General features: G+C 28.7%; 2 protein-coding genes across 8 annotated transcripts in view; one reads left to right on the top strand and one right to left on the bottom strand.

The window, feature by feature from the left end:
- LOC105204290 (lipase 3) overlaps positions 1-27,081 on the top strand; it is a 28,578-nt gene extending 1,497 nt beyond the window's left edge. The window contains exons 1-9 of one of the 7 annotated variants that reach the window (XM_026140834.2): positions 15,641-15,716; positions 18,768-19,065; positions 19,292-19,490; positions 21,941-22,055; positions 22,700-22,943; positions 23,089-23,247; positions 23,459-23,543; positions 25,368-25,510; positions 25,781-27,081. In XM_026140834.2, the coding sequence (XP_025996619.2) occupies positions 18,886-19,065; positions 19,292-19,490; positions 21,941-22,055; positions 22,700-22,943; positions 23,089-23,247; positions 23,459-23,543; positions 25,368-25,510; positions 25,781-25,957 (1,302 nt within the window). In that variant the 5' untranslated portion in view covers positions 15,641-15,716; positions 18,768-18,885 and the 3' untranslated portion in view covers positions 25,958-27,081. The other 6 variants (XM_039449023.1, XM_039449024.1, XM_026140832.2 and 3 more) reach the window with 6 other exon arrangements.
- On the bottom strand, positions 8,207-15,674 carry LOC113005362 (putative nuclease HARBI1). Its single transcript, XM_026140838.2, has 3 exons — positions 15,561-15,674; positions 12,363-12,510; positions 8,207-8,889 (listed from the first exon to the last, which is right to left on the bottom strand). Exons 1-3 carry the CDS (start codon positions 15,621-15,623, stop codon positions 8,531-8,533), a joined length of 570 nt encoding a protein of 189 aa, XP_025996623.2. The 5' UTR covers positions 15,624-15,674; the 3' UTR covers positions 8,207-8,530.
- Positions 27,082-27,478: the final 397 nt, after the last annotated feature.

The raw sequence follows: 27,478 nt of genomic DNA, 5'->3' as shown, positions 1-27,478 counted from the left end.
TTAGATAGTAAAGGTACGGAATGTGTGAGTAATAATGTTTTGTAATCCAAATCTTCTTATCTGTAAAATGCTGAAGAGAACAAATATTCTAGTCAAATCATGTAGATTAGTAAATAAATGTTTAACTTTTATTAATTACATATTAATTCGTACACAAAAAATTAATGTCTTACAACACCGTAATTGCTGTTATTTTTCAGTGTGGTGTCATTTTATTTTGAAGAAACCAAAAAAAATATTTGAAATTAAAAACGAGTTATGAATTAATAATAATTTCTTTATTAATAATTTGTTTTCTGTACATACTGTAACATATTATCAAAAAAATGTAACTAATTTTAGCGGTTTAAAATAAGTCACTATTATTTTATTATTACTATTATTATTATTATTATTATTATTATTAAACTCTTATTTCAACATTTATTGTATTGTATTGATTTGTCTTCAATGCTCTTTTGCGTAGTCAACATATAAGACAAATCCGTTTTGTTGTGAAGAAATATTGAACGCACGAAGGCGTAGGCGTACCATGCGTTATGGAGTGGTTTTTAATTATTTTTGGAAATGGAAAGGTCGCATTATAACTTTGTCATATATTATTAAATTCGTAATAAAATAAGCTTTATTTTGCTAATAAAAAGAAATAAAAGTTTAAAAAAAAATAGATACGTGTTGTAAAAAAGTGTAAAAAAATTTAAAAAAAAATTTTTTTACTGTTATAAAGTACTTTTTGAGCCATTCAACTTTTATTTACAACATTTTTTTTTATTGCTTATAGTTTTGACAAAATATGCTTTGAAAAAAAACGATTTTCTTTAGGGGGGTGTTTCACCCCCTAAAAGTGCAAAGAGACACGTATAAAAAAAGACGTGACCCTTATATTTATCCGTACTACACATATTAAAAACTTATTTAAAACTGAGGTGGACACTTCTGTGCTTTTCTTTGTAAGTCAGATTTCTTAAATTACATTAAAATATTTGTTGAAATCTAGCAAATAAATTTTAAATATATTTAGTACAGATTTATTAATTTTAAAAATAATGTTTTGATATATATTTGTTCAAACTTCATTTTTTTAAACAAATTGATAAATAATTTGTTAAAAAAAATAAATAATCGCGTTAAAAACAATTTGTTAATTTTGAGAAAACGTAAACTTGAATAATGGTAATAAATTCGATAAAAATCAAGACAATTTTTTATTTTCAGGAAATGTATTTTTTTTACTTTTATAAAACAATTTTTAAATCTAAAAGTTCTTTTTCCTACTATTAAATTATTTTCTTGTATATTTTTAATATAAGTCTCAAGGGATAAATTCGGTTTTTCGGCTCAAAAAAATCGATTATTGTTTTTTTACGGGATATTTAAGTTTAACATCTTGAGAATATCTCCAGAAAATTTCATTTCGAAATTCGTAAAATTTCCGAAATTATGAGTCAGTTTTAATTGATTCGAGCGCAGGTCTTAATGAATTCGATCATGAACCGTCACTACATGAAGATATTCAGCAAGCCATAAAGCCAATTTTCAAAGATTTATCATCAAGAGAATTGTTAGAAAGACGTTTGAGTGGTAAAATTCAAAGTAATGACGAGAGTTTTTACTCTACCTACGATTCGCGACTAAACAACTTCATTGTGAATCCGAAATAATTGAAATTGCGGCTTATTTAGCAATCGTAATTTTTAATGAAGGTTTTTATCCTGTCTTGAAAACTGTAACAACGATAGGAAGAGTTATGGAAGAAAAAGCCAAAATATATTTCGAAGAGCGAGATCAATATCGGCTTGAAAGATCAGTGCGATGAAGCCTCGAGACTACAAAAAAAAGCTTGGACAAAGCGTAGAAGCAAACAAATGGCTCAAAACCAATTCTACGAAGAAGGGGAAGGACTACTATACGGCCCTGAAATAGCAGAGTAACAGAAAAATCATGTAAGAACTTGATGTACTTATATAAACTAAACTTAAAACTTCAAACGCTTTTCTCGAAAAAGCATTTTTGTGGATGGTGTGCGTGATATTTTTCCAACCATTAAACTGATTACTTTTAAACTTGGCCTGCATGTTCATTAAACATTAATTTATTGTTTAATGAACCAGAATATTGATAAATTACATATTTTTTTTACATAATAAAAATAGACGAATTTTGACAGTAAAAACTATAGTTTTGATTTGAAAATTAATAACTTCCGCAATAATCTTTTTTTTTTTGTAATTCTGGTTCATCAAACTGAATCTATATGTGTATAAAGTAAAACGCCGTTTTATTTTCCTGTTTCAGATTACTTGGAAGATCAATATCGTGCACACCAAAGATGAAGATTATTGCGCAGGGTGATATTCATATATAACTTTTTTATTTATAATTAAAAATTAACAAAATAAATTGTACGTTCTTAAAACATGGATAGAAACATGGTGCAAATTTCAAATTAACTAAATTGTTACTTTTTGAAAAAAAATTCTAAATTTTACTGTTTTTGGCCAAAAAAACCGAATTTCCCTCTTAAGGACAATGTTTAGCAAAGAAAATAACTCAATAAGCATTTAGTGATTATTATCTCGGATTGTGAAACTGTTATTAAAATAATATAAGAAAAAATATGTAAATAAATACTTTCAAAATCAATTTTTAATTTATTTAACAATGTTATACTATTTTATAAAGATTGCATAAATCAAATGTAATAAATATTTTATTAATGATATTAAATTATTTATAGTTTATTTTTTTGTATAAAATATGAATGATTTAAGAAAGAGTCATATATATTTCTTTAGTAATTTTTTCCGTAAAATTGATTGGCACAATCAGTTTTCCTCTACAGTTAATCTTTAATAACTTGTTTATAACAATTAATTGCAAAAATTGAGATGCTTCTTCAAAGATGAATAAATGTAAGTTGAAAACATTAAATCGGCAGGTCTAACTATTTACTTAAAATTAATTCTTAAAAATTGCCTTGAAAACGGGCCGTCATATCAGAATACTCCCTTAATAAACAGTTTTTATCACCACAGAGCTTAGAATCTATAACAACAAACGATTAAATTATACGGTTTATCACAAATTTAACATATCGAAATAATAATTCGAATTTTATATAAATTTGAATATGAATCAGCGACATTCACTTAAAAAAACGTACAATTAAAATCAAGCTTACACATAATATGTCGAAATCGCCTTAGTCTAAATGATTATCTCAAGGAACGTAAATAAAGACATCGTTTTCGGAACATGAATCTAGTGAAACAGCACAAAGTGCAACATAAAAACAATAAGTGAAAAATATTAATTATCACAATTATCTTTAAATTAAAGTATTTATACTTAAAGTCAAGATGTAAAAATATAATAATAAGAATAAAAAGTAAAAAAATTAATAAAATAAAAGCCAAGTCAATGTTGTAAAATTGAAAAAAAATTAAATAGCTTAAAAAGAAATTGTAAGGAAATAATATTATATATTATACCTGCTATGTCCAGTCTTAGAGGAAAGATGGTTAAGGAAAGGCCATCTGGAATTTAGGAAAGGCAGGGAAGAACGTAATAAAATCCTTTAACTCGTGGGCCGTACTAGACGTACCTACAACACGAGGACGAATGCACTTTTATGATTCTGGAAATTGGGTCAGCGTGTCACGACACGCTTTAACGCTCTTCCGAGAGTCGTGCGATCGTCGGTCTTATTTGAGTCAGAGAATCTAATCTCTTTAACTCGGACCTCGCGTGATCTTTTATTAGGAGGAGGCGTTCAACGAGATCGGTTAATTTGCGGAGAAAATAAAATGAATTTTAACAATTGATTTTCTTTGTAAAAGAATAATATAACATTTATTTTAAAATTGTCCTATTGTATCTCTTGACAAGAATAACTGAAAACTAAAATTAAAATACAATAAAAAGTAAAATAAAAAAATATATAAAATATGCCACAGCTTTAATAGCACAGTAATAGCATTAAAAAAAAGTAAAAATAAAATAAATGATACAAGTGTATTCATCTTGCGAATTACTGCCTAACTATCCTCAATCGATTGTACAAAAATAAAACAACCATTTTTTACATAAATAATATACGAAAAATGTACGATTACTCTTATTCGTGGTGTAGAAAGAATTTGATTGCACATGTGGTTTTTACGGCGTGATAATTTAAAGAATATAGAATTTTTTTCTTTTTTAGAAAATATATCTCTTGCCAAGAATAACTAAAAACTAAAATTAAAATACAATAAAAATTAAAATAAAAAATACAATAAAAGTAAAAGTAAAATAAATAATACAAAGATTTAATGTGGCATTATAAGAGAAATTATAAAAGAAGATTTTTTAACATTAATGACTGATTCACTTTGGTTTCATAATTGACCATTTCTTTATTTAATTTAAATGTTTTTGTGAAATCGGTTATTTTGGTTTTTTATCTTTAATGTATTTGTAAATTAAAAATGGCACACATTTGTTTAAGATTGAACGCTCGCAATTGTGCAATGAACATAATTGAATAAACGTATCAGAATTTTCAAAATAAGTTTGAAAACGATCAGTTAACATAAAAATATGCCCGTTTTTGTCGAAAAATTTATATGAATATTTATGTATGTTTTTAATAAGTTGCATTACATTTTCGCTTGGATATGTTAATCGAGTAACATCATCATGCTCTTTGAAAGAAAGAAATATATGTTTCTCTGTACTTTCTGAAAATAAGCTGCGCTGATAAGTTTCACAATCCTGTGAAATGATTATTATTTTTTTTAATATATATCCTGCAACATATGCTAATGCATGGCAATTTTCTGTAAGTAATTTATCTTTATTATTTGTTATTGTATCACTTAGAGTTAATGGAATATCATTCTCTTCTAAAGAGCAATTGTTATTATTATTATCGTTATCATTATGAGCTGTTATCAACAGTGTACATAAATTGTTTAATGGCTGACAGCCATCATCTTTACAATTGCCATTATTTACCGGTAAAACAAGATTATTTAATACAGATGTTTTCAAAGCAATAAATTGATGACAAGTTGGATTTGTATTTGTTATGCCATGTTGTCTGATTATACAAAAAAGATTTTCTACAGGATTTTGATTTAATGATCGTAAAGAAAAGAAGTTAAACCCCAAATCAGGCAAAAATATTCACAAGTCCTTTACAGATTGAATTGTGATAATCCATCCATTAATAAATGCATATTGACTTGTAACGTCCTCACTATTACGTTTATCAATTAAACGCCTTTGCGATAATTCTTTGAGCATTGAATTCCATAAAGAGAAATGTGGAGAATTTTCTGTCAAAACACATGCGTATTTTTTATTATTTAAAAATTTTAAACATGAACTATTCATTGAATCAAATAAATCGTCAATTTTTTTGAGCAAATTTGGCAGTGTGTAGAGAAGCAGCTGGCATTGTGCCGCAACAAAACTCGATCGCTGCAGTAACAGAATTACTAAGTTGTTTAGCAGCTATCTTAACTTTCATCTTTATATACAAATCTTGAAATTTAAAATATTCACTTTTAAGTTTTGGTAAAGTCTTAAACATTCTTTTTTGATCTAAATCAAAAGCAGTTCTTATGTAAATAAAATCAGCCTCTTTGTACTGAGAAAATTTAATGTTACAACAAAGCATGGCATTTCTAGTATTTTTTAAAAGATGAACGTTAAAAATAATAAATATGCGTGTTACGCTAGTAGTTTCCGATGCGAGATATCGGGATAGGTTGCTCGGATGTGCTCGCCGGATGCCAGGGTTTGCGAGATGATAACCTTCATGATTTGATATAAAAATATTAGGAGTATAAATAAGTTTTCGCCGTTTCACAAAAAATGGTGCCACTAGTATGTTATGGTTGAAATTTCTGTTGTGAAACGTTATATCGTAAGGTTGGACATCTGGCAACAACATAACCTTAAAATATTAGCGATTTTGTATCAGCATCATATATCTTTTTTCTTGCGAAAATGTCGAGTTTTGAGCCGAATAAGCGTCATTTGCGGGAGCTTTTGATTTACTTCTTTAATTTGAAGAAATCTGCAGCCGAGGCGCATCGATTGCTTGTAGAAGCATATGGTGAGGCTGCCTTAAGTTGCCGTGAGTGGTTTCACAAGTTTAAGAACGTAGCGGAATTTGACGTCGAAGACAGAACGTAGCGGAAGGCCGAAAGTGTACGAAGACGCAGAATTGGAAACATTATTAGATGAAGATTCGTACCAAACGCAAGAAGCACTTGTACTTACATTAGGAGTGACTCAAGTAGCAATTTCACATCGCTTAAAATCATTGGGAATGATTCAAAAACAAGGAAACCGGGTTCCATATGAACTGAAGCCGAGAAACGTTGAACGTCGATTTTTTATATGTGAAATGCTGCTTGCCAGGCATAAACGAAAGGGTTTTTTGCATCGTATAGTCACTGGTGATGAAAAATAGATCCACTACGATAACCCAAAGAAGAAGAAATCATGGGGCCATGCTTTAACATCGACAGCCAAGTTGAACATTCATGGAAAAGAGCTCATGTTGTGTATTTGGTGGGATCAGCTTGGTGTCGTGTATTATTTGCTCAAACCGAATGAAACCATTACTGGGGCTCTCTACCGAACATAATTGATGAGATTGAGCCGAGTACTCAAGGAAAAACGTGCCCACTACTACTCAAGACACGACAAAGTTATTCTTCTGCATGATAATGCTCGTCCACATGTTGCGGCGCCGGTTAAAACCTACCTGGAAACACTCAATTGGGAAGTTTTACCCCACCCGCCGTATTCACCAGACATTGCTCCTTCTGATTACTACCTGTTTCGATCGATGGCGCATGGCCTGTCTGAGCAACACTTCACATTATATAAAGATACAAAAAATTGGGTCGATTTGTGGATAGCTTCAAAAGATGAAGCATTCTTCCGACGCGGTATCCGTATGCTGCCAAAAAAATGGGAAAAAGTAGTGGCTAGCGATGGACAATACTTTGAATAAAACATTAGGTACCGTTCTTTCACAATAAATGCCCAATTTTTGATAGAAAACGGCGGAAACTTATTTATACTCCTAATAAAATTGTATTATTTATACATCAAGATGCTGTGTTGGCTTTTATTGACTTTATCTATTTCATTGGCAACGTTTTATTTGCTTTACAGAAAGAAATAATGGAAGTAGAGTATTTAGATGAAGATGAAGATATAATATCAATAATTCATGACATAGATGCAAATAATGATAACTGTACCATAACATCCCAAACCAAAGAAAGTAATGTAGACAAAGAATGTAATTATTTGCAGAACATAGTAAGTGGAAAAGAAAATATTAATAAAACATCAAAAAGTTACAAAATTAAAAGAAATAAACAACAATGTATGGTGCAATATAATAAATTCATCCAACAAAGTGAAATTTTGCAAAACAATTCAAATTCCACACAAAATATATACACTATTAAGAAAAACCAAACGCCTTTTAATGCGAAAAAAAAATTAAAAAAGTAAGCAATTAAAAAATTGTATTGAAGTATCAGAAAATCTAAATAATATTTACGAAAAAACATACAAATTGAAAAAAACTTATTACGAAAATAAATTACAGTATCTAAAAAAAATTGTTGAAGCTGCTGAAAAAGCGACCAACATTTTAGAACATTTTTCTCATTGATTTTACTTACATATAACGTATATGAGACTGCAAATAAAGTTATTCTTAAAACATATTTAATACAATTAATAATATAAGAATTATTTTTATTTTTATTTTATTTTATTTCTATTTTGTTTTAATTTAATTTTGTTTGTTTTTTTTATTTTGTTTTTTGTTTTGTTTTTTGTAATACACAAATAATTAAAGAAGCGTCAAACACGAAGCTGAATTTTTGTTGCCTAATAATAATTTATATGTATTGTAAATACATTTTAAAAAAATAAAAAGAAGAGAATGTAAAAAGATTACTTAATTTAATTAATGTGTTATATCTGTTATATGTGTTATATGGGTTACGTGTTATGTGTTATGTGTTATATGTGTTATGTGTTATATGTGTTATGTGTTATATGTGTTATGTGTTATATGTGTTATATGTTATGTGTTATATGTTATATGTTATGTGCTAAATGTGTTATATGTTATGTGACTTTTATTATATGTTATATTACAAAAATAAATGTTTGAAAACAATTTTTTATTTTTATCCTATTCTTCTGTTAATGTTATTAAAATACAAAATATAATTATTGACATATATAATATTTAAGCCAAAGATAGATACATGTTTAAATCGTTTAGAGACAAAACAATATGCAACTGGACTTAAGTGTATTGAATATATTGTCACGTATTAATATTGAATTTTATACAAATAAATATATATAAAATATAAACGTAGAATATATGTAGAAATATATTGAAACATAACAGTTTTTTAAATTATTATTCAAGAAAATAATTTCTTATCATCTGTCGCTGTTTTTTTCTACCAACTGCTAAATCAGGATTGATTCTTTAAATATTCCTTTCAGGATTATTTTCTCCATTTTCAATATTATTTCTATTAATATTCATTCCTAAATCAAAATCTTCATCTAGATCATTTAAGTCCAACGGCATTGGCACATTTTTGCTGATACATATATTGTACAATACTGCACATGTATTTATAATTTTCGCTGTTATTGGTGGAGAATAACGTAGTACTCTATGCTTTAACAAACATCTAAAACGCATTTTGAGTACTCCATTGCATTGTTCTATTAATGCACAGCATCTCATTTGTTTCTTATTATATGTTGATTCTGGACTATCTTCTGCTGCATCTGTTATGGGAGTCATCATCCATGATCTTAAGGCATATCCTGAATCACCTATAAATTTTGATACAAGAATTTAATACTTTTACTTGTACGTTTGCAATATAGGCTGCGGCCTATTGGTACAAATTGATCAAGAAATACTTGGAAGTGTTTGTAGCATTAAGTAGATTATAATCATAGCCTTGCAGCATGCAAAGATGGCTAAATTAATAATCTTTTTTAATTTAATTAAATTGAAGTTAATAGTTTATAAAATTAATTTAGTTACATTACGACTTACATAGCACGTAATATTTCTGTGATATTAGAGAAATATTGCAATATCATGGAAATATTACATATTACTGTGAAATATCACAGAAATATTACTGTGGTATTACATAGTGATAGAGACTTTGAAATATTCCACTAATATCACAAGAATATCACAGAAATATTACTGTGATATTACACAGTGATAATAACATTTAAAATATTCCAGTGATATCATTGCAATATATTGTTACAATATTTAATTCCAAATAACAAGTACTGTCAAATGACGTTTTTATTATGTCGTATTAATGCAACGTCACTACCTCTTTGATTATTTTTGATATTTTCAGTATCCATAATATTCTTGGTAATTTCGATATCCTATAGAAGAAATCAACTTACAAATAAAATAATTATGTTTTTGCCCTTTCATGGAATAAAAGTAAAAGTTCGAAAAAAAATTAATTAACTTTATTATTAGTTTAAATGTTTACTTAGTTTATCCCTTAAACTGTATATATAAACTATAATGTACTTCTATGTAATTTATCAATTTAATTATTGCTTTACAACTCGATCAATAACGATTTTATTAAAAAATTACAGAAAAACCTTTGTATTTGTCTTATTGCCATTTATAATTTTTACAGGAGCACAAAAATCGATTTTAATTTTTCAAAATTTTTATCATGACAAATTTTTTTAAAGGAAATGTTTACAAAAAGTTTTGTCAATACACATTTATTATTTACTTGGCAATAAATATTTTAAGGTATATTTAGAAGTTTTTGAAAAAAATATACATTTTTACGTCGTTTAATATTTACTGCTCGGTACATTATTTTGTGAAATAGTTTATTCATTAATATTGATTAGATTATTATACACCACAGTAACAGATTTTTCAAGTTAATTAAAATATTAAATTTCCAACAAATTTTTCTTTAGATTTCACTTTTTTTCAACTTTATTAAAAAATATGATTATATACATTCCATCATTAATTAGGTATTTTACGATGTTCATTACTTATATGTATGTATATAATGTTGCGGCTCGGTCATCGACCGTCACAACATACGACGAAACAAGCGAGCGCGTGCACAGCCGCTATGCGGTCCCGCCGTGTGTATAAAACTCCACGCAAATAAGTGAGTGCTGGCACCACCGCTAGGTTAACTCACACTTCAGTGAGATTTTAAAGAAAATTGTTGCTTGTTGTAATTTGGAGACAAATACTCGTTCTGATTCTTTTCCCAATGTAACGTACGTGTGGAACGCTGTTCCACATAAAATTTTATATTTTTACTTGTAAATAATATTTTGCATTGTTATTTAAGCTTAAACAAAAATTAAAATTATAATACAAATTAAATCTTTTTTAACAAAAATGAAAAAGGACACAAGAGATATTTTTTTGTAAATTAAACATTTATTACATTATTTACATTATTTACATTATTATATTTTGTTTTAATAAATATAATTATTTTTTTCTATACATTACATGTAACAATATAAAAATAATATTAAGAATAATAATAAAAATAAAAGAAATTAAAATCATTTAGTTAATTCCTTGCAATATCATTTAAATATCACATAAACATCACAGAAATATTGTGAAATATCACAGTAATATTACTGTGATGCGTTTTCGCGGACATTTTGATATTAATGTGATATCACAGTAATATTTTATGATATTTCTGCAATATTTCATTTGTAATATTGCAATGAAAAAGTGATATTGCTGTGATGTCACTGCAATATTACGTGCTATGAATTACATAAATGAAAATCTAATTTAGTTCAAAAAGTTACGTTGAGACTCAATTTTATTGCATAAAATAATTTAAATTTAATAAAAGTTAATTTTAAAAAGCATTATTTATATTAAATTAGAAAATATTAGGAGTACAAATTGAACCGCCGTTTTCCAGTAGATGGCCCCAGCGGTAAATGCTGGCGCCAAACGTTAGATCAAAAATTTTAAATGTAAGGTTGGGCATCTGGCAACAATTCCTTATCATTGCAGTTGTGAATTTTTATCGGCGTTATATATTTTTTTGTGATCGAAAATGTCGTTTGTGCCCAATAAGCGTCATTTGCGGGAAGTTTTGCTTTTTGCCTTCAATTCGAAAAAATCTGCGGCTGAGGCGCGTCGAATGATTGTAACAACTTATGGTGAGGCATTCATTTGTGAAAGAACGTGTCGAGAATGGTTCCAACGCTTCAAAAGTGGTGATTTCGGCGTAGAAGACAAGGAGCGTCCCGGACAAGTGAAAAAGTTTGAAGACGCACAATTGGAAACATTACTGAATGAAGATTCATCTCAAACACAACAGGAGCTTGCAGATTCATTGGGCGTGACTCAACAAGCTATTTCACATTGTTTGAAAACCATGGGAATGATCCAAAAGCATGGACACTGGGTGCCATACGAATTAAAGCCGAGAGACGTCGAACGGCGTTTTTTCGCGTGCGAACAGCTGCTCCAACGGCAAAAACGGAAGGATTTTCTGCATCGTATTGTAACCGGCGATGAAAAGTGAATCCATTATGATAATCTAAAGCGAAAAAAATCGTGGGGCTACCGCGGCCATGCATCAACATCGACGGCCAAGCCAAACATCCATGGCTCGAAGCTCATGCTGTGTATTTGGTGGGACCAGCTCGGCGTGATTTATTATGAGCTGTTGCCGGGTGAAACCATCACAGGAGCTCGCTACCGAACACAACTAATGCGTTTGAGCCGAGCATTGCAGGAAAAACGGCCACAATACGAGCAAAGACACGAAAAAGTGATGTTGCTGCACGACAACGCTCGGCCACATATTGCTCAGGTCGTTAAAACCTATCTGGAAACATTGAAATGGGACCTCTTACCTCATCCGCCGTATTTTCCTGATATCGCCCCTTCAGATTACCACTTGTTCCGATCCATGGCGCATGGCCTGGCTGAGCAGCACATCCATTATTACGAAGAGGCCAAAAACTGGGTCGATTCGTGGATCGCCGCAAAAGACGAGCAGTTTTTTCGACGCGGGATTCGTATGCTGCCCGAAAGGTGGAAGAAAGTAGTGGCCAGCGATGGACAATACTTTCAAGAATAAGTATGTAACCATTTTTCAACAATCAATCCTCAAATTTTGACAAAAAACGGCGGTTTTCAATTTGTACTCCTAATAGTAATTTTTTTTAATTACAGCTTTTTGCTGAATCTAATTTTTCTTTATACTACGTACTAAATTGTGTAATAAACTTACCTAATAAGTGGTAATTACTATTTGGATATCCTCTGTACAGATGAACCATCGCATTCTTTACATTTGAATTATTCCAAATGTATGAATCGTGAGTACTACCGGGATAACGTGCGTTTATACTTAAAATTTTTAGACGCCAATCACAGATCTGTAATGAAATGCAATATATTACTGTAACATACATTTATAAGATTTAAAAAACTGAGATAGTTTATTAAATATATATTAAGGCATGTATTATAAGAACGCGTATAGAGTTGTTAGAGCTTTTTTATCGTTTTATCTTTGTTTTAAAGCTAAGGAATAACGATAGAATGAGAAAAACACAACCAATATCTTTATAAGCGTTGAATACGAATATAAATACATATAATAAATATTTTATTATTACTAGTTGAGTATTAATTGAATGATAGCCCTTCCTGTTTATATATAATATATATATATATATATATATATATATATTTATATACTAAATTAAAACTATAAAATACTTTAGATATATAATAATAATGGAAAAAAATTTTTTGACATCGGATTTTAATGCTATGTAATAAATATATTGTGCACATTAATAAATATCAAAAATAATAAAAGAATACAGTCTTCTAATACTTTGCACCAATTGAAAAAATTGAAATAATTGAAGGAATGGTAGTAGTAAATAATAATATTGTATAAAAACATTTTTAAAACCACAGCAACACTTTTGTGAATTTGTAAATGCCAATAAACACCAAAAATATGAGAAGAAAATGTTTTTATTTTTCTTTAACTATTTTGCAACAATGCTAAAATTATAAAAATATATAGGGCACAATAAGAGTGAAAGACGACATAATATTACTTTTTATTTAGAATTTTAATGTATTGAAATAACAGTTTTTTCAGGGAGAAAGGGTTAATTTAGATGCTAGTAAGCATCAAGTATTATTAAATTAATTTTAATTTAATAAAAGTGATATTACTAATTCTTATTCGATTATAATTGTGTTATATGACCGAAAGTAACGACGCGCAGTTTGGTTGAGTCTGAGAAAGTATATAAAATCACACATAAAGCACTAAAGATCCAGCTATGACCGAATAGGCCTTCTTATTTAAATTGTATGTTTCAATGTATTAAATTTAGTATAATTTTTTAATTCAGTGTTAAGTGATTAAAATAATAATTGAAAAATTTACAATATAGATATCATTAACATACGTTAATGATATCTATATTGTAAATTTTTTTCATAAGAACCGCTTAACTAGAAGAACAGAGAAAGTTAAAAACTGAAAAAACATATAAAACGCTCCAGAGGAATAAATAATAGGGATAGAAGGCTGAAACTTGGTAAACATTTTTTTTCTTCCATCTCAAATTTGGATCCTAGTTTTAATCTGATCCCTTCAAGTGCAATTTTCACATACTTATCCGGCTAGATCCTTTCGATGAGAATTTGATCACTTACTTTATACCTAACACATTGTGTTCGGATTGTTAATGCTGCATCTTTTCGTCTAAACTAAAATGTATATACTATCGGATTTGATTGCATCTGTCGAAAAATTTTTATTTTTGCTTCCCGTCTAAGTAAAAAAAATTTTCACCGCATTAATTCAGACGCGTCGAATTTACTACCAAGTGTCAGTAAAAGATGAGCAGAAGTTTAAAAAAAAATTTACAAAATAAGAATATTCCGAAATACTTTATCTGTTCCTCAAACTCATAGACAGAACCGACGTTTGTGATTTTTTTTAGATGTCTTGGTTCTGCAATGTAAAGTGCTTTGTTTCGAGACAAAAACGTAAGAAGCTTTCATGAGATCGTATGTTACCTTGAGAGACACTAAAGAGTCACGGAACAGAAAGTATTCGTCATTTTTAATTGCAAATATACTAAAATTTTATGTACAAAAATTATAGGAAGAGGATGAAAAAATAGCTTAATTTTCAATACCACATACCAACTTTTATTTATAGAGATAGATATACAATGTATTTTCTATTTTTTTTTTTTAAGATATAGAAGAGGCTATTATGGTTACTGTCGACAATATGGCCCCTATTAATACCCCTATTATTTCCGTTATTAGGTGATGTATTCTAACAATTGCTTATGGAATTATTTATTTAGTAGCCCGCCATTTTTTAGTGATGCTAACGTGCCAATACATAATAACTGACAATTGTTATAAGGCATTTTTACTTTTGAGCACTTCTAAACTTTTTTAAGGTACACCTGTACCTTCAATTACATACTCTTTCTCATTATTTTTAAGCTAGAGTGTATTATCACACGAAGGTACATGCACTCAAATGTTTTTTTGTTATTTAACTTTTTATTCAGCCATATACATTTCGAGTTATACAATGTTAAAACAATAACATGGAATCTTGTTAATACGATTTTTTAAGCAAAATTTTTATATCGAAATATTTCTTCGATAAATCGATTGTCATTCTAAAGAACGGTGTTTAGAAACATTAGAGATATTATTTTATGTTTGTTGTTTAATGTTAAACAGGGATAAAATGATATTTTTAATGAAATTTTTAATGGTATTTCTAAAGTTTCTGAATGCAGGAAAATTCTAAATCAGGAAAATTCTAAAAAATGGAAAATTAAAAATATATAATTTTGTAACAAGGTACTGTATTTCTTTGAAACTAAACCAATTTTTTAAAATTATTTTTATGAATAGCCATATTACAACCACCTTTTCTTCCACCGATTATGCAGTGCATTAGATTTTTATAAATTACGTCCTCAATAATAAATATTTCATTACTTTGAGTCTAGAATCTGTTAAACAACACTCTAACGAATGTAACCGTTCAAGTTTCAATAGAAAATATTAATTATAAACAAAATTATTCAATAAAATGTAAATGGGTGCCATATTACCCTTTTCTCCTCTAATAATATTGGGCAAATTTTATGCTTGAGTATGCTAATATACTTAAATAAAAAATTTACTTAATTCGAAAATTTGGAAATTTATGGCACAAATTTTAGAAACATTTTTGTTGCAAAATATGATGTTTTGCAGAAGTTTTCCAGAAGTGCACTTGAAATGCGATATATTGATATTTTTCAGTAAATTTTGCGCAACAGTCTGTGCTAGTGGTCTGTTGAACTTTGTAATTATTTTTTTAGAATTAAAGTACTTTGTTATTGTACGCGACCATTAAGCGCGCTGCCTTGTTTACCAACATTCCTGTCACAGTGTATTCCTTCCGTAAGATATGACCGACTATACCACAATATGTCATTCCGGTAGTAACGGCGATTATCACAGATTATACGTTCCTTATCTCTGAAAGATCTTACTGCACTCTACTGTCGCATCTGCGATTCCAGGACGTGTTTGTCACCACACATTCCAAATATCCATAGAAATATTAGATTTATTGAAAAGAGATGTCTTGTTCACGCATCCGTGCATTTCGCAGACTACTCTTAAGAAACATTAGTTCTTTTAAATTAAAACATCATTTAATTGAAAATCAATTTGATAATAGTGATACTAACTTGCATCTCTAAAATTCCCCAATCTTCAAAAAAGTGAAAAGTAAGTTGGTTTTTCAATGAGCTATAGAAGATATAAATAATAATAGGTTTATGAATAATCTCCGTACACATTTCAGTTTTTCTAAGATTACGTAAATAAAATTATGTAAATAAATCCTTTGAAAACAAATACAATTCTTTAGTAAAGGTTTGGTACAAAAGTCCATGTATGAATGTAAAATTACAGTATAGACACGCACGCACGAACGCACGCACGCACGCACGCACGCACGCACGCACGCACGCACGCACGCACGCACGCACGCACGCACACACACACACACACACACACACAATAGTTTAATGAAATATAACTTGTTACATTCCCTGCGAGACGTCTCGTGGTGGCAGACAAAGCACTGACTGACTGACCGCTATCATAAGCAGCACTATTAATCGGGTTTAATAAGATCCGCAGTTATGAAACTGTCCGCAACTCATAGTTCATAATTAACGTAACGACCAATAAGCTCTAGTCGTTACATTAATCATGAACTGTAAATATGTAAAAAGATGGTGACTTTTCAATTTGGAAAATTTTCTGAGGGACATAATCGATGACCGTGGGTGTACTCACAATCAGTACTCACAACTAATGTAACTGTATGTAACTGTAATGCTTCGAAAGCAAACTTCATATTCTAAAGCTACAATCAAACAATACATGATTTTTTGAGCAGGTTGCATGCTGCAAAGCCATCGTTGAGAAAGCTGGCATTTATTTCCTTCTTCTTTTTCATAAAGCTTTCTCTTCTCGCTGTCTTTAAATTTTATTGGTAATCATCTTTCGTAACAAACGGTGTTGAATGCAAGACATTTTTATTAATACTTTTGGATTTAATTATAACCTTATCCTAAAACAATTAAAATAGTCGTATATATAGAGCAGAAGATTATTTTTCTTTAATTAAAGGAAAGTATGCATAAATTAATAAATTGATAATAACACTGAAACAATTAATCATTCTTACTCAAAAAATAATGAGTTAAAAATTCACAGTTATGTCCAATCGCGTCACCGTTTATTTTTTTAATGCGAAAATACTGTTCTGTCGATCTAGAGAATTAAAGTCAAGTGATAAAAACTGTAAAAATACTTAAAATATCTCACAACCAAAGTCGTTGCATATGCATTTTCACAATATGTAAGATATAAGTTATTAGTTAAGAAAACATAGTAACGAAGCTAGGACTTGTAGAATTTAATGTTACAACATATAAAAAATAAACTTGTAAGACAACAAAAAAAACGTATACTGAAAAAAATTTTACTTTTAATAAATACTTTTTAACATGATTTCCTTGATTAAAAAATATATTTCCCAAGTTTAAAACGAATTTTAGACTAATATTTGTTTAAATCAAAGAAGTTATTTGAACTAAGTAAACGTTCTTTCAGTACAAATTTTTGATAAAGGAAAACCTAATTTTGTAACAAGTATATTTTTAATTGTAATATTTGTTATTTGAATCAAATATGATATTTTGACATTTTTAAAAGTATTTTCTATATTACTGAGAAAATAGATGATTAAGTGTATGCGCTCGCTCACAATCTGAAAATTTTCTATTGTATCACTGGCATTTTGCGTTATTGTTCTCGCCTTATTTCCCCCACTACGGGAGGATGAAAAGCGTTAGGAAGAGATCTGTCAGTTTATTTACATGGCATCATTAATCAGATTTAATAATATTCAAAGTTATAAAACTGGCCAATCACAGTTATTCCATTCTTCAGAAGAATACACTTGATTGGCCAATTTCACAACTACGGATATTATTAAATCCGATTAATAGTGCCGTGTGATAGCAGTTAGTCAGTCAGTGCTTTGTCTACAACGACGAGTCGTCTCACAGGGAATGTAACAAATTACAACATTCCATTAAACAAAAGGAATGAAAAAAAAGAGTTTTTAAGAAACTTCTGAAAATTTATTCATATAAATAAATTTATGAAATAGTGAAGATAAAAGAAAATTCTATAATAGAAAGGCGAAAATTTCATGTTTTTTTACTGCACACATTGCTGAGTAAATATTTCGCAGCTTGTTAGCACGATCGTTGTTAGCAGTTTTACATTATCTTTATAATAGACGCATATATCTTGTAAGTTGCAATAAGCATGTAAATCAGTATTCTAATACTTAAGAATTAATTTTCTATTATTCACAACTAAATGTTTCCTATAATTTTCAACAAGTTTTTCAAACAAATCTGTAGTGTATATTTAGATACGTATATCAAACAGAAAAAGAATATTTTAATATTAAGTTGACATAACAAATATATATATATATATATATATATATATATATATATGTACATACATATGTATGTGTATACTGTAACTTTATATATATACATGGACTTTTGTTCCAAACCTTTACTAAAAAATTGTATTTTTTTTCAAAATATTTATTTACTTAATTTTATTTACATAATATTAGAAAAATTGAAAACTGTATGAAGATTATTCATAAACCTATTATTATTTGTATATTCTAAAGCTCATTGAAAGAATAACTTACTTTTCACTTTCTTGGAGGGTGGGAAATTTTAGAGATGCAAGTTAGCATCGCTATTGTCAAATTAATTTTTAATTAAATGATGTTTTAATTTAAAAAAAAACTGTATGAATCCAAAAGTAACGGCGCGCAGTTCAAAATATTGTAAACTGAAACATATATAAATATTATTTTAGCATGAAGATCTTGTTATGACCGTCTATTCTCAGTTAATTTGTTGAGAACAAATATTTATTCTGCAATGGAAAATTAAAACTTTACCAAAATAAAATTTTGTAATTATTATCGACCAATGCTCATTGCATTTGTTTCTCATTGCAGACTGCATACTGCACAGAAATACGAAAAGTATTTCCATTGGCATTTACAACTAAGGCTTTTCTTACAATCCACTTCGTTTTCTTATAATCTTGAGTTGACAACAAATAAGTTGACAGATATGAAATCCATTCTGTTTTCACTTATACTTATTATGATATTCTCAGAGGAAAAATCGCAGGGCCTGTCATTTCAAGACAACTTTCTAAATTCTTTATTTCCTAAGGATCCTGGTTTGGTGAAAGTAAGAAGGATGAATCAAACCGAAAAAATGACGATCAATGCAAAAGTATTGGATTTCGTGAGTAAAAAATCGCTTTTAATCAACTTAAGTATAAGTATCTTGTATAAAGTCCCACTTTATTTTTAACAGCTCTATAATAAATGTAGACTAAGTTATATGACTGGACCGTCTTAATTTCATCATTGTTGACAATTTCAAATGTTGTATAAATACTTGATGTTTAGAAATCATAATGATGTAAAACAACTACATCTCTCATAGATACATATATTCTTTTACGTAGGTTGGCATGGTAGAACAATATGATTATCCTGCTGAAGAGCATAACGTTACAACAAATGATGGTTATAACTTGATAATTCATAGGATACCTGGAAGTCCATCAGTAGATAACAAAGTAAACAAGGAAATTGTATTCCTTCTGCACGGTATTTTGGGTTCATCTGATAGTTGGGTATTGTATGGTCCGGAAAAAGATCTTGGTATGTATTCACTGTTAGTACATAACGTACTTGTAATGTAATGTGCGAGTCGATTCAAAGCACCACGTAAAATTTTACCATACAACGTTTTTGTAAAAAAAAGATTTTATTAAAAAGTCTTAGAGTTCGAAAATCATCACTGCCTAATAATTTTGTAAATATAGTCTTTTAAAAAATTTTTATCGAACTTTTTTGATACAAAAATATCAATAGTGTATTTAAAATTATCTTATGACTGCAAAAAAATTGATAGGTTTTCAACAGATGTAACGCTTTTTTTAATAATGCACATATTAAAATTTATCATTATAAAAAACAGTTCTATCATCTTTAAAAAAGAAATTGGCTAAATCTGGTTAAATTATAGCGTTTTTAAATCAAACTGAAAATGAGCGAGAAATAGCTTCATGCACATGTAATAATAATTTATAAATTGCGGAGGAAAACAAATATTCGCAATAGTGTCATAAAAACTTTTATAATGTGTTCAAAGAGAATGCTGTGTGTGAATTCCAAACCTGCAAAAGATGGTTTGCTACATTTAACTTTTAAGGAGTTTCATCTTTTGCGAGAGGCGTGCGATAAGGAGAGCAACTCTTTTATTTTAGCATAGAAAAGAATGAGATAGAAAGAACCACTAACATATTTAAAATTATAACAAAACATATTTTATCGAAAAATACTTGATTGACAATAATAGTTTCTTGATTTATTATCGTTTGTCGCACAGGAATCATGCAGTAAATGTTAATCGTGTTTATACTAACTATTTGTTGATATATGCAGTTTATAATGGAAAACTTTTATTCAGATAGTAGCATTATTTACGTATAGCTATAAGAATTTTTATGCAATTCGTAGCATTTTCATAAAGGTGAACAAACTCTTTAAGTAGGTAAATGGTCAAAAGTTACGTAAGTAAATAGATAAGATGCTGACACTATCTTAAAGAAATACTATTATTATTGCTAATTTTTCATTAATATATTTTATGTTATATTAAATTTATAATAATTAATCCCCCCAACCCTCTTAAGACATAGAGTTTACACCGATAATGACAATTTTAATTTTATATTACATGTAGCAATGCTGTGTTATGTTGCATAAAGAAGATAATAAAAAATAATACAATATAATATATACAAAAAAGTATTAGTTGACTAAAAACTAATCTACAATATGCTCTTGGCTTTTTATTCTTTATTTTTTACCTATTGCTTTTTTGCTTCTTTATACCATTTTATCGATAATCATGTTTTTTTATCATACGTTTATGTCTCCAGCATTCAACTTTTACCTCATCAATTTTCATAAAACATTGCGAAGAGACAAATGGATAATAGGCCAAGAGAAAGAAACAGCAAGCAAAAACTAATTACAGATTAGTTTTAAGATTAAATAATTAATAACTCGAAGTATAATAAAATCAAAATGTAAATGGATAAATGGAATGCACTTCAGCACATTTGACGCTTTGTCATTGTTTATTACTTCAATATAAATGATCCATTCCGAGATAGCATGAAGTATTGCAGCATGCTGCCTGGGATCAATAAATCAAGATTAATAATAAGAAGATGATAAAATAATTAAATCGATGAGTAACTGTTGTTAACCTATGTAAACATATGAAGTATTTAAAAAAATTATTTTTCGAGTGCTATAGCCACTTCACCTCTCTACTTAAAAGTTAAAACACGAGGTGTTCAGAGATTAATTTGTATCTCAAATTAATCTTTGAACAGTCTTCTGACATTGACAATGACAATGTGCGCAATTTAGTGGATACAAACCTACGAATTTTAACACAAGAAGCTGCATAGAAATTAAACGTTCTGCATTTAAGAAAACATAATGAACTTTTAATGAAATCTTATCAACATTTTTATCTTCCTCCAATAATGTAACTTTTCAATTAAGTAATGAACTATTAAAGATAAAAAGTTTTTTCATAGTTATATTAGATTTCAGAAAGGTACATGCAAAAAAATAATATAACATTAGTGTCCATCTTTTAATTTAAACTGCAGTTAAATAGAATTTGTAGCAAGTTTTAAAAAATATTAATGTTTCTGGCGCTTAAAAAATAAATATAATTAAAAAAAAATAACTGTTCATACTTTACAAATATGTTATTGGACCGATAGTGTAACAACACAATGATAGTAAGAAAGCCTTCATCGGTCGTAGCTAGGTCTTAGTGCTTTTATTTTTATTTATGTGATTTTATATACTTCTCCGAATTCAACCAGAATGTGCGCCGAATTAATTTTCGGTCATAACACAGCATGTCGAATAAGAATTAGTAATATCACTATTTATATTAAATTAATTAATTTAATATAATACTTGATGCTGATTTTGCATCTATATACCCATTCCCCCCTGTTCATACTTTGTTTGGAATTATTTGCTTTTAACATATTAACTTATTATTTTTGTTATAGCGTTTCTATTAGCCGATCGAGGATATGATGTGTGGATTGGAAATGTAAGAGGAAATACTTACTGTAGATCGCATGTGAATATGACGACATACGATCGCAAATTCTGGCAGTATAGGTACTTAATACTTTATAACTTTACATTAAAAATTATTTTGAAAAATACAATGGAATAAACAAAGCCTTACACGGTCGTAGCTGGATCTTCGTGCTATTTTTGTTTTTTTTGTGAATTTCTATACACATTCAAACCTAGCAAAACTGTGCGCTGATTACTTTTCAGACATAACACAATCATAAGCTAAATAAGAAATAGTAATATCACGTAATTTATTAAACTAAATAATAATAATAATTGATGCTAACTTGTTTTGAAAAACATTGGATTATGTTTAAAAATCTATTTTACATCGAAAAGACTTAATTACTACGTAAGAATGAGTGATACATTTTTCTACTGAGAACAAAGTAACGATAAAGTTATTGTTACTTTCAATGAATAAAATCTAGATACAAATATAATATCAGGAATTTGTAAAAAAATGTAATAATGATGTATAAAAATAAAGAAAAGTTGCTATAACACGTTTTGTAACGCGATGGAATAAGTATTAACTTATATTTTATATATTTTGTTAAACAAGTATATACATTGGTTTTTATTTTACAATTCTTCTCTCATTGTAAATTGATTGTTTGTATTTGCCAAAGAGGAGAAAAAAGTGAGCAAATATTTTTTGTATCTTGATTTTTATTTTTTAGCTTTCACGAGATTGGAACGAAAGATCTGCCAGCTATGTTTGAATATATCTTTAGATATACAGACCAAAAAGATTTATACTATATCGGTCATTCAATGGGAACCACTTCATTATTCGTTCTTCTATCAACAAAACCGGAATACAATGTAAAAATAAAAATGGCCATTTGTCTGGCTCCAGTTGCTATTTGGATGAAAACATCACCTGTAATACATGAACTTTCTAGCATTGTGCCAATAGTAAAGGTAAAGTCCAAAACCAGTTACTACATAATGCAAGCAGTAACTTTTAAAGTACAATTGAAGTAATCATTATTTTTATTACTAATATGCTAGCAATAGTGTTAGTTATTATGAGCTAACACTTGAATGATTATGTCATATATTCCAGAAGTTTCTAGCAAAGCACAAAATATACGATGTTATCCCACAATCTTTAACGACTGTTACATTAGCAAGAATATTATGTAATGATAAGGTGATAACTCAGAGTATTTGCACCACTATAATATTTTCACTCACCGGTGCGGATCCAGCACAACTTAATACCGTAAGTTACATAACACAAAATACAATGCATTACAATTTGTATAAAATCATATTATATACCTTTTATTATATTATATTATATAAATCTTTTACCTTTTTATAATTATATAAATTTATTGTGACAGATATATCCACATCTTACTTTCTTCTTTTAATTAGTTATATTTATTCTAGTTTTTTTTTTATATGTATATAAATTATTTATGTCGTAGACAAGCTTGCCAGAAGTGATTTCTCATTGTCCAGCTGGTGCTTCTGTACAAGCATTTGAGCATTATTATCAAAATGTTCACACAAGTGAGTATTTCAATTTGCATAAAGAAATAATCTAATTTATGTATAATGTTAAACAAATAAGACGTACGCGTATTGCCGTTTAAGAAATCATTAAAAAATATAAAAAACTTCGCCCATTTTCGTAAGAGTTTTGGCCCATCCGTGTCCTGTCATTAATCATAATATAATTTTATATATAATAATGGTTTAAAAATTAAAAAGAAAGGTTAGATCCTCAAACCCTCGCCGAAAGTAGTTCTGTACTGTTCATTCTGGATGTCCTTATTTTGTTATCTATGTTTACATGAGTCTTTCACGTGTTCAATCACCAAAAGATTTTTTATTATTTAGTTGTATAAGGCTAGAATTTTTAATGTATTATTACCTTTTCCTAAAGATTTAAGAATTAATGTTAAACAGTTTCAATATTGGAAAAAAACGATCAACATTTCATAGGTTTTAGTATCAAATCAATATCTACAATAAAGACTAGGTCTTACTACGAGGAGCAGGTAGTCTAGAATGAACGATACAGAATAGAACTCATTGTTAGTCTTCTCAGCCACGACGCTCTCTTGGATAGTGGTTCAAGATTCTAGTACTTAACGTACAAATGTGGATTCGCTGGTCGGCCGCGTACCAGTAAGCGTGTTTGTAATAGAGTGAAAAAGCGCGGTTAGGATTGCTGATGCAATCCTCGAGTTCTTCACCGAGTTTTAACTCGAGTATATTTCTTGGTATTCTTATTTACGTTTTTGTCTTCCTAAATTGTTTTGTTTTGGTCGTATCACTCCCGCCCAACTAATACACAGGGAGTGAGTACCATTAATCAAGAAGAAGAAGAACGTACAAATGTCCAAATGTTAAACTTTAATTGCAATTTTCTTAAAAAGTAAGGCTCATTCACGCTAACCTTTTTACACTTTTAATATACTTGTTCTCCCCTTTTGAATAAGCTATAATTCATCTCATTTAGTATTTTACAGTTCTTGCCTACTCTTTGTCACGTCTTGTCAGACGTGATATAGAAATTGTTAATCTCGCTAATTATAATATCAATTTATCAATCTAATATTTCTTAAAGTTCAAATACAGTCCAGACATGTTAATAAAATGCAATATCATGTCTACCTTGTAGCAGAACGAAATAGTAAAGAAAAAGATAATATTAATTAAAGAATATTATTGCATCTGTAAGAATGCCCTAGTGCTCGTATTGTAGTTTATCGTGCCCATATCATATTGCTTTAGGATACGCTAAATACTTTTTCAATGACATATGGATACTTTCTAAGCACAGCAATGACATATTTGTTGAATAGCTCTGGTGATGAGCCATCAAACAAATAAAATGACATTTATTAAAACTACTTTCGACGAAGTATTGAAGATCAAAATCTATACTTTTATCTGCATAATTTTATATAATAGATGACTGAACACGAATAGCTCAAAATGGCCGAAAGTTTTTATAACTTTCTATAAATTTATAATTATACGCATAAATATACAGGGTGTCAGAAAATAACCTTCCATGCTCTTGTGAGTTGATAGAGCAAGTTATACTGAAAAGTCCTGTACCATTTTTCATTATTCGCAATAGTTACCAAAATAAAAATTAGTAGAATTTGAGACAGGTACGTGCGCGGCTTCGCGTGTGTGGCAATCGAGCGCCAGCGCGCTGGCCGAAAGACAATTAACTATTACGAATAATGAAAAATGGTAAGAGACTTTTCTTCTCATGGCTTGCTCTATCAACCCATGAGAGCACGGAAGGTTATTTTCTGACACCTTGTATATTGTGATAAGTATTTTTAAATATACGAATAATATCGTTTGTTGCAGAAGATTTTCGGCAATATGATTATGGAATAGATGAAAATTATAGACGATATAAACGGAAAACTCCCCCAAAATATGATCTTAAAAAGATTACTGCTCCAATTGTTATGTTTTATGCAGAAAATGATTTCTTTGTTCAAGAACAGGTAATAACACTGTTAGTTTCTGATATCTTAATTTTTACTTATTTTATTGCTCTTAATTTTTCAATTAAAAGCAAAATAAAAATTTATATGTAAATGTAACGAAATAGTGATTATGTAATTGTTGATAATATACCGAAAAGCATCAATCGAATTTAATACAAAATGTAAAAGAAAAATAATTTATATTTAATAGATTTATTTTCTACTCTTCGTAGGTTTAAATAGTCTTGTTATTAAAATTATTTTATTTTTATACTTTCTGATTTTCAGAATGTGCATGAACTTAGCAAACGCTTACCAAACGTTGTTCTGACTGAAAAAGTTCCATATAAACTTTTCAACCACATAGATTTCACATGGGCAATCGACGCTAAAACTCTTTTATTCGATCGTGTATTAGAATTAATACAAAAGTTTGAGACTAATAAAAATATATCCATAAAATAAACCAAATTAAAGAATATAAATCTTTTTGTCACTTTATGTTGTAATTTTAAATATTGGTATAAAAGAACAACTTAAAAAATCTCTCAGAAAGTCATCAAATCAGATATTAGGTTGATGCAAATGAATTGATCGTATTTTTTAATTTAAATTTTAAACTCAAAATTTGCTTTATTATTCAAAATAGTTTCTATATACTTCAAAGTACTTCTGCCAATGTACAACTCACATCAATGCCAATCTTAAAAAAATTAAAACGGCGACATCAATGGTGGAGGATGCATGCGCGCGGAGCAAATGGTCGAGATTTGTGACTCCAGATCAAAACTTTTCGAATCAATGCAATGTCTCGTCGTCATTTTAGTGGCGAAAGCTTTGCAGAAAGCAGTATTAATGTTTCACAGTGCCTTGATATTTTGACTGAATTTGCACTTTTACAAGTAAATTAAATAAACTTCTTTATTTTCAATGTTATAAAATTTTGATTTATACATATATTTATTAAAGAAGGAATTGAATACATCAGACAAACGATCATTTTGCTGAATAAAAAAATTACAAAAAGAAGTTAGAAAATGTCTGCGTAAAAAATTTGTGCGCGGTAAATGTACGAAGAGAATTATGTACAAATGCATTTTATGTAGAAGAGAGTTGCTGAATATATACCGATCTTCTAAAGCATGCCTATTCAATATTTTATACTTTTACTTTATATAAGCAACATTTAGTGACAAAAATGAAAAATAAATAAGAATTAAATAATATATACAAGAATTTAACAAGTTTCAATTTGTTTTGAACAAATTATTAATGATTTAAGAAATCAGGTACCTTTAATGTAAATTTTTCATCAACTTATATTTACGTACAGCTTATAATGACGTAATTACGCAATTTTATTTTGAATTGTTATATTTGTTATAAAAGAAAACTTGTTAAAAAACATTTTACATTTATTGTATATACATATTTAAAATTATAATAAAAATTAAATCGATATTTTTATAAACTCCATCAAGTTTCCTAATTCGTAACACCACAAATTTTATTTAAAAAAAATGATACTAATGTAAGAAAGAATAATAAAACTAGTAATTCATATGAATAAATTACATCAGTTACGAAAATAAATTCGAGCCATTTTTATTTCAGTGTTCTTAACTTTTCATTACGGTGCGTGCGAGTGATGTCTTGAATTAATTCCCGAAATCTTTAAATATTTTTACCGGTTTTAATTTTTGTAAGGCACTAAAGATATGAGTATTCTTATGGTCCGCCACTTTTAGTCCCCCCTCCCCACTTCCTCACTTCTTGCCTATATGCTGCCTCCTGTATACAATAACAAGGAATGAGGAGGCAGAGGGGGGAGGGGAAGGGGAAAGAACTAAAAGTGGCGGACTGTAGAAATACCTATAATCGTAATTCTACGTTCATAGAGCGGTAGCACGTGCCCGCTATGGATTTTTGGTTTAAGATTCACTTTTTTATTATTATCTCTGTAAATTTTAATTTCATTTATCTTGG

Source organism: Solenopsis invicta, chromosome 5 (assembly GCF_016802725.1).
Source record: "Solenopsis invicta isolate M01_SB chromosome 5, UNIL_Sinv_3.0, whole genome shotgun sequence".
In the NCBI taxonomy this organism is placed as follows: domain Eukaryota; kingdom Metazoa; phylum Arthropoda; class Insecta; order Hymenoptera; family Formicidae; genus Solenopsis; species Solenopsis invicta.
Note: the sequence above shows the minus strand (reverse complement) of the source record. Positions and strands in the feature narration are given on the sequence as shown.